Genomic DNA, 13,413 nt, shown 5'->3' on the forward strand with positions numbered 1-13,413 from the left:
AGTTCCTGTAGGTGACTGGAACAACATTAGTTCCTATAGGTGACTGGAACAACATTAGTTCCTATAGATGACTGGAACAACATTAGTTCCTATAGATGACTGGAACAACATTAGTTCCTGTAGGTGACTGGAACAACATTAGTTCCGGTAGGTGACTGGAACAACATTAGTTCCTATAGATGACTGGAACAACATTAGTTCCTGTAGGTGACTGGAACAACATTAGTTCCTATAGGTGACTGGAACAACATTAGTTCCTATAGATGACTGGAACAACATTAGTTCCTGTAGGTGACTGGAACAACATTAGTTCCTATAGGTGACTGGAACAACATTAGTTCCTATAGGTGACTGGAACAACATTAGTTCCTATAGGTGACTGGAACAACATTACTTTCTATAGGTGACTGGAACAACATTACTTCCTATAGGTGACTGGAACAACATTACTTCCTATAGGTGACTGGAACAACATTAGTTCCTATAGGTGACTGGAACAACATTAGTTCCTATAGGTGACTGGAACAACACTAGTTCCTATAGGTGACTGGAACAACATTAGTTCCTATAGGTGACTGGAACAACACTAGTTCCTATAGATGACTGGAACAACATTAGTTCCTATAGATGACTGGAACAACATTAGTTCCTATAGGTGACTGGAACAACATTAGTTCCTATAGATGACTGGAACAACATTAGTTCCTGTAGGTGATTGGAACAACATTAGTTCCTATAGGTGACTGGAACAACATTAGTTCCTGTAGGTGACTGGAACAACATTAGTTCCTGTAGGTGACTGGAACAACACTAGTTCCTATAGGTGACTGGAACAACATTAGTTCCTATAGGTGACTGGAACAACATTAGTTCCTATAGGTGACTGGAACAACATTAGTTCCTGTAGGTGACTGGAACAACATTAGTTCCTGTAGGTGACTGGAACAACATTAGTTCCTGTAGGTGACTGGAACAACATTAGTTCCTGTAGGTGACTGGAACAAGTCCTCTCAACTTCAGAGATAGGTCAACTAGTTGTTTTACCTCTCAACTTCAGAGATAGGTCAACTAGGTGTTTTACCTCTCTACTTCAGAGATAGGTCAACTAGTTGTTTTACCTCTCTACTTCAGAGATAGGTCAACTAGTTGTTTACCTCTAGACTTCAGAGATAGGTCAACTAGTTGTTTTACCTCTCTACTTCAGAGATAGGTCAACTAGTTGTTTTACCTCTCTACTTCAGAGATAGGTCAACTAGTTGTTTTACCTCTCTACTTCAGAGATAGGTCAACTAGTTGTTTTACCTCTCTACTTCAGAGATAGGTCAACTAGTTGTTTACCTCTAGACTTCAGAGATAGGTCAACTAGTTGTTTTACCTCTCTACTTCAGAGATAGGTCAACTAGTTGTTTTACCTCTCTACTTCAGAGATAGGTCAACTAGTTGTTTTACCTCTCTACTTCAGAGATAGGTCAACTAGTTGTTTTACCTCTCTACTTCAGAGATAGGTTTCCCTGTTTCATTGTTGAGTAGTTGTGCAGATCACCAAGGTGCATTGCTGACCATGAGAGTATGTCTGTGTCAGTCTATAAGTACTGTTCACTGTCCTGTATGTTTGTGTACTTTACAGACTTATGGTGTTTTTCTGTTAAGATACAGTAGCAACACACATACTACTGAGACATTCAGGGATCATATGCTTCAGCATTAACACAGCCTACAGTATTTACTTCCACATAAAGCCATTGCTACCAAGTTGTTGAGCCAGTCTGAACAGGTACTATCACATGTGCTCTCAGACAAAGTCTGTGTACGTGCATTGATGCAAAAGAATGTTCTTGCGACATCATATTGAGCAACACGGTCTCTGTGACATCATATTGAGCAGCACGGTCTCTGTGACATCATATTGAGCAGCACGGTCTCTGTGCTCTCTCGTTTCTCTCTCTGCCTCTCATTATCTCTCTCTATCTCTCTCACTATACATCTCTCTCTGACTCTCCCTCTCTCTCTCGCTCAATTTTCAACATGTGGCTAATATAACCTTCCTTCTCCTAGTCCCTCTCCTTCATCCTTCTGTCCTTGGTCAACTGTCCTCTGTGTAGGTACCTGAGCCAGTCTACCTATCTGCAGTCTATTTTCATCAGACCACTTACTTACCAGATATTATCAACGCTATCTATCTCCTCTTTCATCTTCTTTACCTCCCTCTCTTCATCTCTCTCTCTCTTCATCTCTCCATCTCTGTCTCTCTGTCTCTCTCTCTCTTCTCTCTGTCTCTCTCTCTCTCTCTCTTCATCTCTCTCTCTCTCTTCATCTCTCCATCTCTCTGTCTCTCTGTCTCTCTCTCTCTTCTCTCTGTCTCTCTCTCTCTCTCTCTTCATCTCTCTCTCTCTCTTCATCTCTCTCTCTCTCTTCATCTCTCCATCTCTCTGTCTCTCTGTCTCTCTCTCTCTTCTCTCTGTCTCTCTCTCTCTCTCTTCATCTCTCTCTCTCTCTTCATCTCTCCATCTCTCTGTCTCTCTGTCTCTCTCTCTTCTCTCTGTCTCTCTCTCTCTCTCTCTCATCTCTCTCTCTCTTCATCTCTCTGTCTCTCTGTCTCTCTCTCTCTCTCTCTTCATCTCTCTCTCTCTCTTCATCTCTCCATCTCTCTGTCTCTCTGTCTCTCTCTCTCTTCTCTCTGTCTCTCTCTCTCTCTCCCCACCTCTCTCTCTCTGTGCCAGGTGCTGCAGATTCTCTAAATCTAAATCCTCTGTCAGTCCTCTTTTAGAGACTAACTAGACTGAAGCTCCACAGTATGGAGCTCCCTGCAATATTCCCCACCACATCTCTGCCCTACTCTGCCTCACTCTCTGCATTAAGACCAAAACAAACCGGCTAGACAATCAGTCATTACTGGGAGAGGAATACGGTTTTCTCTTAGGCTGCCTGCCATCATTAGTGGTGTGTGTGTACGTGTGTGTGTACGTGTGTGTGTACGTGTGTGTGTACGTGTGTGTACGTGTGTGTGTACGTGTGTGTGTACGTGTACGTGTACGTGTGTGTACGTGTGTGTGTACGTGTGTGTGTACGTGTATGTGTGTGTGTACGTGTACGTGTGTGTACGTGTGTGTGTACGTGTGTGTGTACGTGTACGTGTGTGTACGTGTGTGTGTACGTGTGTGTGTACGTGTGCGTGTGTGTACGTGTGTGTGTACGTGTGCGTGTGTGTACGTGTGTGTGTACGTGTACGTGTGCGTGTATGTGTGTGTGTACGTGTACGTGTGTGTACGTGTGTGTGTACGTGTGTGTGTACGTGTACGTGTACGTGTACGTGTGTGTGTACGTGTACGTGTACGTGTATGTGTGTGTGTACGTGTACGTGTGTGTACGTGTGTGTGTACGTGTGTGTGTACGTGTACGTGTGTGTACGTGTGTGTGTACGTGTGCGTGTGTGTACGTGTGTGTGTACGTGTACGTGTGTGTGTACGTGTGTGTGTACGTGTGTGTGTACGTGTACGTGTGTGTGTACGTGTGTGTACGTGTGTGTACGTGTGTGTGCATGTGTGTACGTGTGTGTGTACGTGTGTGTGTACGTGTGTGTGTACGTGTGTGTACGTGTGTGTACGTGTGTGTGTACGTGTGTGTGTACGTGTGTGTACGTGTGTGTACGTGTGTGTACGTGTGTGTACGTGTGTGTACGTGTGTGTGTTCTCACCTCATCATGTTCTCTCCCTACAGGTGATTCAAACTACTCGGCCACTAAGAGTAAAACCAGCGACAACATCCTCCAGACTTCCCAGTTTGTCGACTCGTACTCTCCTGACCACGACCACCAGCAGTCTAACTACTACCCCTACACTCCCTCTCCCAGAGGTACCGTCTAACCACTACCCCGACACTCCCTCTCCAAGAGGTACCGTCTAACCACTACCCCTACACTCCCTCTCCCAGAGGTACCGTCTAACCACTACCCCTACACTCCCTCTCCCAGAGGTACCGTCTAACCACTACCCCTACACTCCCTCTCCCAGAGGTACCGTCTAACCACTACCCCTACACTCCCTCTCCCAGAGGTACCGTCTAACCACTACCCCTACACTCCCTCTCCCAGAGGTACCGTCTAACCACTACCCCGACACTCCCCTCTCCCAGAGGTACCGTCTAACCACTACCCCTACACTCCCTCTCCCAGAGGTACCGTCTAACCACTACCCCGACACTCCCTCTCCCAGAGGTACCGTCTAACCACTACCCCTACTCTCCCTCTCCCAGAGGTACCGTCTAACCACTACCCCTACACTCCCTCTCCCAGAGGTACCCTCTAACCACTACCCCGACACTCCCTCTCCCAGAGGTACCGTCTAACCACTACCCCGACACTCCCTCTCCCAGAGATACCGTCTAACCACTACCCCTACACTCCCTCTCCCAGAGGTACCGTCTAACCACTACCCCGACACTCCCTCTCCCAGAGGTACCGTCTAACCACTACCCCTACACTCCCTCTCCCAGAGGTACCGTCTAACCACTACCCCGACACTCCCTCTCCCAGAGGTACCGTCTAACCACTACCCCGACACTCCCTCTCCCAGAGGTATCGTCTAACCACTACCCCGACACTCCCTCTCCCAGAGGTACCGTCTAACCACTACCCCGACACTCCCTCTCCCAGAGGTACCGTCTAACCACTACCCCGACACTCCCTCTCCCAGAGGTACCGTCTAACCACTACCCCGACACTCCCTCTCCCAGAGGTACCGTCTAACCACTACCCCAGAGGTACTGCTGCTAAGGACCCAGAGGATTCACTGTTGGCTCAATGGGTTATTGAGAAATTGACTGATATATTGATCAAGGTGTTTTTGAACTAAAGAGAGCACGTCTCATCATAGAATTCCTGTGTGTAGCAACCTTGAGTATTTCAACTCTCTCTCTCAAAGGCTGTGTCTTAACAGTAGTTGTGATTTCCCTCTCTATCCTTTCTCTCATTCTTTCTTTTTTTCTTTTTCTCTCTCTCATCTCAGCTACTCGTGCCCGGAGGTTTTCCTCAGGTGGAGAGGAGGATGGGTGGAATCAAGGTCTTAACAGAGTCAGTATGACACAGTAAATGCTATTCAAAATACTATTCATTTGTATTTGTGACTGAGAGAGTGTGGACCAATGAAAAGGAAACATTGATTAGCCATCTTTGCAATATTAAATGTACTATAAATTATTTATTTATCTGAATGTTTTATTTCTTTAAAGATTCAAAATGCAGAAAAATTCAGGAAATACCACTACTCAACATAGTTTATTTGTTGTTTTGGCAAGATATGGCTGTAAATATTTAATGAATGTTGTCTACAGGGCAAAACAGTCTTCATCCCCAGACATTATTCCTGTTGCTCTGCTCAAGCCATATGATCATGTGTTCTCTTTCTTTGTCTCCTTTCACTTCTCTCTCTCTCTACTCTCTTCCCCCTCCCTCTCTCTATTTTTCTCTCTCTCTCTCGTCTGTCTGTCTGTCTGTCTGTCTGTCTGTCTGTCTGTCTGTCTGTCTGTCTGTCTGTCTGTCTGTCTGTCTGTCTGTCTGTCTGTCTGTCTGTCTGTCTGTCTTACACCTGCTTCTCCATGTTCTCTCTCTCCCCTTCTCTCTCTCTCTCTCCTCTCCTTTCCTTCTCTTCCCTTCTCTCTCACCCCTTCTCTCTCTCTCTCTCTCTCTCTCCTCTCCTTTCCTTCTCTTCCCTTCTCTCTCACCCCTTCTCTCTCTCTCTCTCTCTCCTCTCCTCTCCTTTCCTTCTCTTCCCTTCTCTCTCTCTCTCTCTCTCTCCTCTCCTCTCCTTTCCTTCTCTTCCCTTCTCTCTCTCTCCTCTCCTCTCCTTTCCTTCCCTTCCTCTCTCTCTCCTCTCCTCTCCTCTCCATGTTCTCTCTCTCCCCTTCTCTCTCTCTCCTCTCCTCTCCTTTCCTTCTCTTCCCTTCTCTCTCTCTCTCTCTCCTCTCCTCTCCTTTCCTTCTCTTCCCTTCTCTCTCTCTCTCTCTCCTCTCCTCTCCTTTCCTTCTCTCCCCTTCTCTCTCTCTCTCCTCTCCTTTCCTTCTCTTCCCTTCTCTCTCTCTCCTCTCCTCTCCTTTCCTTCTCTTCCCTTCTCTCTCTCTCCTCTCCTCTCCTCTCCATGTTCTCTCTCTCCCCTTCTCTCTCTCTCTCTCCTCTCCTCTCCTTTCCTTCTCTTCCCTTCTCTCTCTCTCCTCTCCTCTCCTCTCCATGTTCTCTCTCTCCCCTTCTCTCTCTCTCTCTCCTCTCCTTTCCTTTCCTTCTCTTCCCTTCTCTCTCCTCTCCTCTCTCTCTCTCCCCCCTAGCTCCAAGGTGGTATAGGCCGTATGATTCTGAAGGAGGAGATGAAAGCCAGGTCTGGTTCCTATGACAATGACCCGTGGAGCAGCGCACGGAACTCCCGCACCAACTCCCGCAGTGGCAGCAAAGAGGCCCTGCACAATGTGGGCTACGGCAACACTGTCAACGGATGTAAGACACCCCACCACCATCCATGGTGCTAAACCCCAGTCCAGCCTTTTATCCACACGGACACAAGTATTGAGACGTGATGGATCATCTTACTGTTCTAGAAATAGTATTTATTAGGATCCCCAGTCAGCTGCTGCCGAGGCAGCTCCTCCTCTTCCTAGTGTCCAAACAGGAAACAAAACAACAGATGCAATACATACTGTAGATAAATATACAAGCCGTTCAGCAGACGCTGCCTTCCAGAAAGATCCACATCTAGTGCCTTCATCTTAAGATATCCAGGCAAGACAACCACATATCACAGTCGTACCCCAACCCACGCATCACATACATAATACAATAAATTATACGATGCACAATACAATAGAAAACGCATCAAAATGTCTGTGTGTCTCTTCACAGTCCCTGTCGTGCCTTAAGCTGTTTTTATTTCTAGCTTGAGTTACCTGGGTTACCAGAGAGTTCTATGTAGTCATGTTACCTGGGTTACCAGAGAGTTCTATGTAGTCATGTTACCTGGGTTACCAGAGAGTTCTATGTAGTCATGTTACCTGGGTTACCAGAGAGTTCTATGTAGTCATGTTACCTGGGTTACCAGAGAATTCCATGTTGTCATGTTACCTGGGTTACCAGAGAGTTCCATGTAGTCATGTTACCTGGGTTACCAGAGAATTCCATGTTGTCATGTTACCTGGGTTACCAGAGAGTTCCATGTAGTCATGTTACCTGGGTTACCAGAGAGTTCCATGTAGTCATGTTACCTGGGTTACCAGAGAGTTCCATGTAGTCATGTTACCTGGGTTACCAGAGAGTTCCATATAGTCATGTTACCTGGGTTACCAGAGAGTTCTATGTAGTCATGTTACCTGGGTTACCAGAGAGTTCTATGTAGTCATGTTACCTGGGTTACCAGAGTTCAATGTAGTCATGTTACCTGGCTTACCAGAGAGTTCCATGTAGTCATGTTACCTGGGTTACCAGAGAGTTCCATGTAGTCATGTTACCTGGGTTACCAGAGAGTTCTATGTAGTCATGTTACCTGGGTTACCAGAGTTCCATGTAGTCATGTTACCTGGGTTACCAGAGAGTTCTATGTAGTCATGGCTCTATTTAATCCTGTATGTTTCTCAACCTCTGTTCTGGACCTGGGGACTGTGAAGAGACACTCTGGTTGCATGTCCTGTGTTGTACTGATGAGTGTCTGAACTGTGTGTTTCTCAACCTCTGTTCTGGACCTGGGGACTGTGAAGAGACACTCTGGTTGCATGTCCTGTGTTGTACTGATGAGTGTCTGAACTGTGTGTTTCTCAACCTCTGTTCTGGACCTGGGGACTGTGAAGAGACACTCTGGTTGCATGTCCTGTGTTGTACTGATGAGTGTCTGAACTCTGTGTCTGCTGCTTCAACACGTTCTGCCAGTTAAAGGTCCCCAAAACACACATCTCTGGGTCGCTCCTCTTTTCAGTTCGCTGCAGCTAGCGACTGGAACGAGCTGCAACAAACACTCAAACTGGACAGTTGTATCTCAATCTCTTAATTCAAAGACTCAATCATGGACACTCTTACTGACAGTTGTGGCTGCTTTATGTGATGTTGTCTCTACCTTCTTGCCCTTTGTGCTGTTGTCTGTGCCCAATAATGTTTGCACCCTGTTTTGTGTTGCTACCATGTTGTGTTGCTACCATGTTGTGTTGCTACCATGTTGTGTTGCTACCATGTTGTGTTGCTGCCATGTTGCTGCCATGTTGTGTTGCTGCCATGTTGTGTTGCTGCCATGTTGTGTTGCTGCCATGCTGTGTTGCTACCATGTTGTGTTGCTACCATGCTGTGTTGTCATGTGTTGCTGCCTTGCTATGTTGTTGTCTTAGGTCTCGCTTTATGTCGTGTTGTGTTGTCTCTCTTGTCGTGATGTGTGTTTCATCCTATATTTATATTGTATCTCTCCTCGACTTTGAGCTGCCTGTCTGCCTGTCTGCCTGCCTGCCTGCCTGCCTGCCTGCCTGCCTGCCTGTCTGCCTGTCTGTCCTGAGCTAGCTCCTCAGCAGCAGTGTGGAAGTGAGAGGAGAGTAGAGCGTCAGGAGTCTGAGACAGACAGACAGACAGACAGACAGACAGACAGACAGACAGACAGACAGACAGACAGACAGACAGACAGACAGACAGACAGACAGACAGACAGACAGACAGACAGACAGACAGACAGACAGACAGACAGACAGACAGACAGACAGACAGACAGACAGACAGACAGACAGACAGACAGACAGACAGACAGACAGACAGACAGACAGACAGACAGACAGACAGACAGACAGACAGACAGACAGACAGACAGACAGACAGAGATGAGGGATGAGTTTAATCTCAGGCTCTGATGGGCTGACTGATCGACGGATGTTGTTAGAAGAGGAGCCGGTCCATAATGACTCAGCGCTGTCTTGACGATCCAGATGTATTACAGATGAATCACTATTCCCTTTATAGTGCACTACTTTTGACCAGGGCCGGTGCACCATGTAGTGAATAGGTTCCCATTTGGGACGCACTCCATGTAATCTACCACCGAGCTGTGCCTTTACATCAACCATCTATGTACCATCACATACTGTATGTAGCTACGTATTGCTGAAATATTTTGAGACCTTGCCAGATGGTGAGGGTTGCCAGATGGTGTATAAATTCAAGTGAGAGGGATGTTGTTGCGATATGAGATCCCCCTCAGGGTTGCCAGACTTGATATGTGGTCAGAGCTTCCATCCCTGTGACTGTGATGATTAATGTCTCTGTACCCAGACACTGGAGGATCACACACTGACGGGGAGGAGAGAACGAAAGAGGGAGATAGAGAGGGGGGATGTTGTCAGGTGTTCCTGTGTGCTTTCCTCTCCTACTGTTAATAGATTAGTCAGGGGAACCCAGAGAGAGACAGAGCACCCAGCTCCAGCTGAGATAGGACTGGGGGATATCCCAGACCCCTTCTACACCACCTCTACACTGGCAGCACAGTGGGGGATATCCCAGACCCCCTCTACACCCCCTCTACACTGGCAGCACAGTGGGGGATATCCCAGACCCCTCTACACTCCCTCTACACTGGCAGCACAGTGGGGATATCCCAGACCCCTTCTACACCACCTCTACACTGGCAGCACAGTGGGGGATATCCCAGACCCCCTCTACACCCCCTCTACACTGGCAGCACAGTGGGGGATATCCCAGACCCCCTCTACACCACCTCTACACTGGCAGCACAGTGGGGGATATCCCAGACCCCCTCTACACTGGCAGCACAGTGGGGATATCCCAGACCCCCTCTACACCCCCTCTACACTGGCAGCACAGTGGGGGATATCCCAGACCCCCTATACACCCCCTCTACACTGGCAGCACAGTGGGGGATATCCCAGACCCCCTCTACACTGGCAGCACAGTGGGGGATATCCCAGACCCCCTCTACACCCCCTCTACACTGGCAGCACATTTGGGGATATCCCAGACCCCTCTACACCCCCTCTACACTGGCAGCACAGTGGGGGATACCCCAGACCCCCTCTACACCCCTCTACACTGGCAGCACAGTGGGGGATATCCCAGACCCCCTCTACACCCCTCTACACTGGCAGCACAGTGGGGGATATCCCAGACCCCCTCTACACCCCCTCTACACTGGCAGCACAGTGGGGGATATCCCAGACCCCCTCTACACTGGCAGCACAGTGGGGGATATCCCAGACCCCCTCTACACCCCCTCTACACTGGCAGCACATTGGGGGATATCCCAGACCCCCTCTACACCCCTCTACACTGGCAGCACAGTGAGAGATATCCCAGACCCCCTCTACACCCCCTCTACACTGGCAGCACAGTGGGGTTATCCCTGACCCCTCTACACCCCCTCTACACTGGCAGCACAGTGGGGGCAGAGCAGTAGAATGTGGAACACACCCAACCACACACAAAAACCATGCTTCAAGCATTTGTCGCACATAAACACAGAAGTAATCTAACATTATGTACATAGCAAGACATGCACAATGCTGTGCATCCCAACACACACACACACACACAGAACCTTGACCTTCACCCCCCTCTCCCTGATTAAACTGATACATTGTGACCAACTGAACCTGATTAGCTATCATGGCAGTTTATCGTGTCTTATCTCTAATGATAACACACAGGCAGGCAGGGAGCAGAGAGCAGAGCAGAGTAGAGCAGAGAGCAGAGAAGAGCAGATTGCAGAGAGTAGAGAGTAGAGCAGGGAGCAGAGAGCAGAGCAGAGAGTAGAGCAGGGAGCAGAGAGCAGAGCAGGGAACAGAGAGTAGAGCAGGGAGCAGGGAGCAGAGTAGAGAGTAGAGCAGGGAGCAGAGAGCAGAGAGCAGAGCAGGGAACAGAGAGTAGAGCAGGGAGCAGGGAGCAGAGTAGAGAGTAGAGCAGGGAGCAGAGAGTAGAGAGCAGAGCAGGGAGTAGAGTGTAGAGCAGAGTAGAGCAGAGAGTAGAGCAGAGAGTAGAGCAGAGAGTAGAGCAGAGAGCAGGGAGTAGAGAGTAGAGCAGAGAAGAGCAGAGAGTAGAGTAGAGCAGAAAGCAGAGAGTAGAGCATAGATCAGAGAGTAGAGCAGGGAGCAGAGAGCAGAGCAGGGAAGGGAGCAGAGAGCAGAGAGTCGAGAGTAGGGCAGGGAGCAGAGAGTAGAGCAGAGAGTAGGGCAGGGAGCAGAGAGTAGAGCAGAGAGTAGAGCAGAGAGTAGAGCAGAGCAGAGAGTAGAGCAGGGAGCAGAGAGCAGAGCAGGGAGTAGGGCAGAGAGTAGAGAGCAGAGAGTAGGGAAGAGAGCAGAGAGTAGGGCAGGGAGCAGAGAGTAGAGCAAAGCAGGGAGCAGAGAGTAGAGCAGAGAGCACCAGGACCAGGACCTGGACCAGCACCAGGACCAGGACCAGCACCAGCACCAGCACCAGGACCAGCCAGACACATTGACTGATGTGATGCACATGAAAGCTTTCTGAAGGAGCCATTGATCTGGGTGTTTAACCTGACTGCTGGGGGTCCGTTCCAAAACGGCACCCGTTTCCCTATATTGTGAGGTCACAGGTCACATGGCGCTATATGAGGAATAAGGGGCTATTTTGGACTTTGATATACAGACACATGCCGTGGGGAGAGCAGCTGTTAGAGCAGAAGGACATCTGTATGTTGATCCAACGGTTATTCATCTTGTCACTGACTGGCGGATCTGGCAGATCCTGGCTGACTGGCTGCTCTGGCTGCTACATGCTGACTGGCTGCTCTGGCTGCTACATGCTGACTGGTGGCTCTGGCTGCTACATGCTGACTGGCTGCTCTGGCTGCTACATGCTGACTGGCTGCTCTGGCTGCTACATGCTGACTGGCTGCTACATGCTGACTGGCTGCTCTGGCTGCTACATGCTGACTGGCTGCTCTGGCTGCTACATGCTGACTGGCTGCTCTGGCTGCTCCATGCTGACTGGCTGCTCTGGCTGCTCCATGCTGACTGGCTGCTCTGGCTGCTACATGCTGACTGGCTGCTCTGGCTGCTACATGCTGACTGGCTGCTCTGGCTGCTACATGCTGACTGGCTGCTCTGGCTGCTACATGCTGACTGGCTGCTCTGGCTGCTATATGCTGACTGGCGGATCTGGCTGCTACATGCTGACTGGCGGATCTGGCTGCTACATGCTGACTGGCTGCTCTGGCTGCTACATGCTGACTGGCTGCTCTGGCTGCTATATGCTGACTGGCGGATCTGGCTGCTCCATGCTGACTGGCGGATCTGGCAGATCCTGGCTGACTGGCTGCTCTGGCTGCTACATGCTGACTGGCTGCTCTGGCTGCTACATGCTGACTGGCTGCTCTGGCTGCTACATGCTGACTGGCTGCTATATGCTGACTGGCGGATCTGGCTGCTCCATGCTGACTGGCGGATCTGGCAGATCCTGGCTGACTGGCGGATCTGGCAGATCCTGGCTGACTGGCGGATCTGGCAGATCCTGGCTGACTGGCGGATCTGGCAGATCCTGGCTGACTGGCGGATCTGGCAGATCCTGGCTGACTGGCGGATCTGGCAGATCCTGGCTGACTGGCGGATCTTGGCTGACTGGCGGATCTGGCAGATCCTGGCTGACTGGCTGCTCTGGCTGCTACATGCTGACTGGCGGATCTGGCTGCTCCATGCTGACTGGCGGCTCTGGCTGCTCCATGCTGACTGGCGGCTCCGGGCAGACGGGAACACCTGTAGGGAGGAGACAGAGACAGCATGGTGCGTGGGGCTGCCACAGGACCCACCCGGCTAGGGAGACCTCCAGGAGGCCTGGTGTTAGGAGGAGGCACCTGAAGGACCGGGCTGTGGGGGAGCACTGGAGCTCTGGTGCGCAGCCTTGGCATCACTCCCCCAGGCTGGATCACTACTCTAGCCCGGACCCTCCAGAGTGCAGGCACAGGTTGAACCGGGCTGTGGGTAAGAACGGGAGATCTAGAGCTTACTACGCGCACCTCTCCCTTAGGCTCCACTCCCACATTTGCCCGGCATGAGCGGAGCGCAGGCAGAGGACTCACTGCACCCTTCCAGCGCCCCGGAGACACAGTACGCAGAGCCGGCGCAGGATACCCTGGATCAAAACTGCGTACCGGCGACTAGACACGCTGAGCAGGCACCATACGCCCTGGCTGGATGCCCACACTCGCATGACACTCTCGGGGGGCTGCCCTATAGCGCACCGGGCTATGGACACTACTAGCGACACTGTGCGCTTAACCGCATAACACGGTGCCTGACCAGTAACGCGCTGCTTATAATAAGCACGAGGAATGAGCTCAGGTCTGCTACCTGGCTTAGCCCCCACCTCATGTGCCCCCAATTTTTGGGGGGGCTGCCTCTCGTACCTGTCGCGCTGCCTCCTCATATCGCCGCCGCTCAGCTTTC

General features: G+C 50.1%; 1 protein-coding gene across 3 annotated transcripts in view; it reads left to right on the forward strand.

The window, feature by feature from the left end:
- Positions 1 to 13,413, forward strand: part of LOC124027650 (actin-binding LIM protein 3-like) — a 36,648-nt gene that overhangs the window by 2,430 nt on the left and 20,805 nt on the right. For 2 of the 3 annotated variants that reach the window (XM_046340012.1, XM_046340013.1), the window contains exons 3-5: positions 3,718 to 3,852; positions 5,004 to 5,068; positions 6,316 to 6,481. In XM_046340012.1, the coding sequence (XP_046195968.1) occupies positions 3,718 to 3,852; positions 5,004 to 5,068; positions 6,316 to 6,481 (366 nt within the window). The remainder of the gene's footprint in view (positions 1 to 3,717; positions 3,853 to 5,003; positions 5,069 to 6,315; positions 6,482 to 13,413) is intronic. The other variant, XM_046340014.1, reaches the window with a different exon arrangement.

The sequence above is a fragment of the Oncorhynchus gorbuscha genome, unplaced genomic scaffold, assembly GCF_021184085.1.
Source record: "Oncorhynchus gorbuscha isolate QuinsamMale2020 ecotype Even-year unplaced genomic scaffold, OgorEven_v1.0 Un_scaffold_3429, whole genome shotgun sequence".
Taxonomy (NCBI): domain Eukaryota; kingdom Metazoa; phylum Chordata; class Actinopteri; order Salmoniformes; family Salmonidae; genus Oncorhynchus; species Oncorhynchus gorbuscha.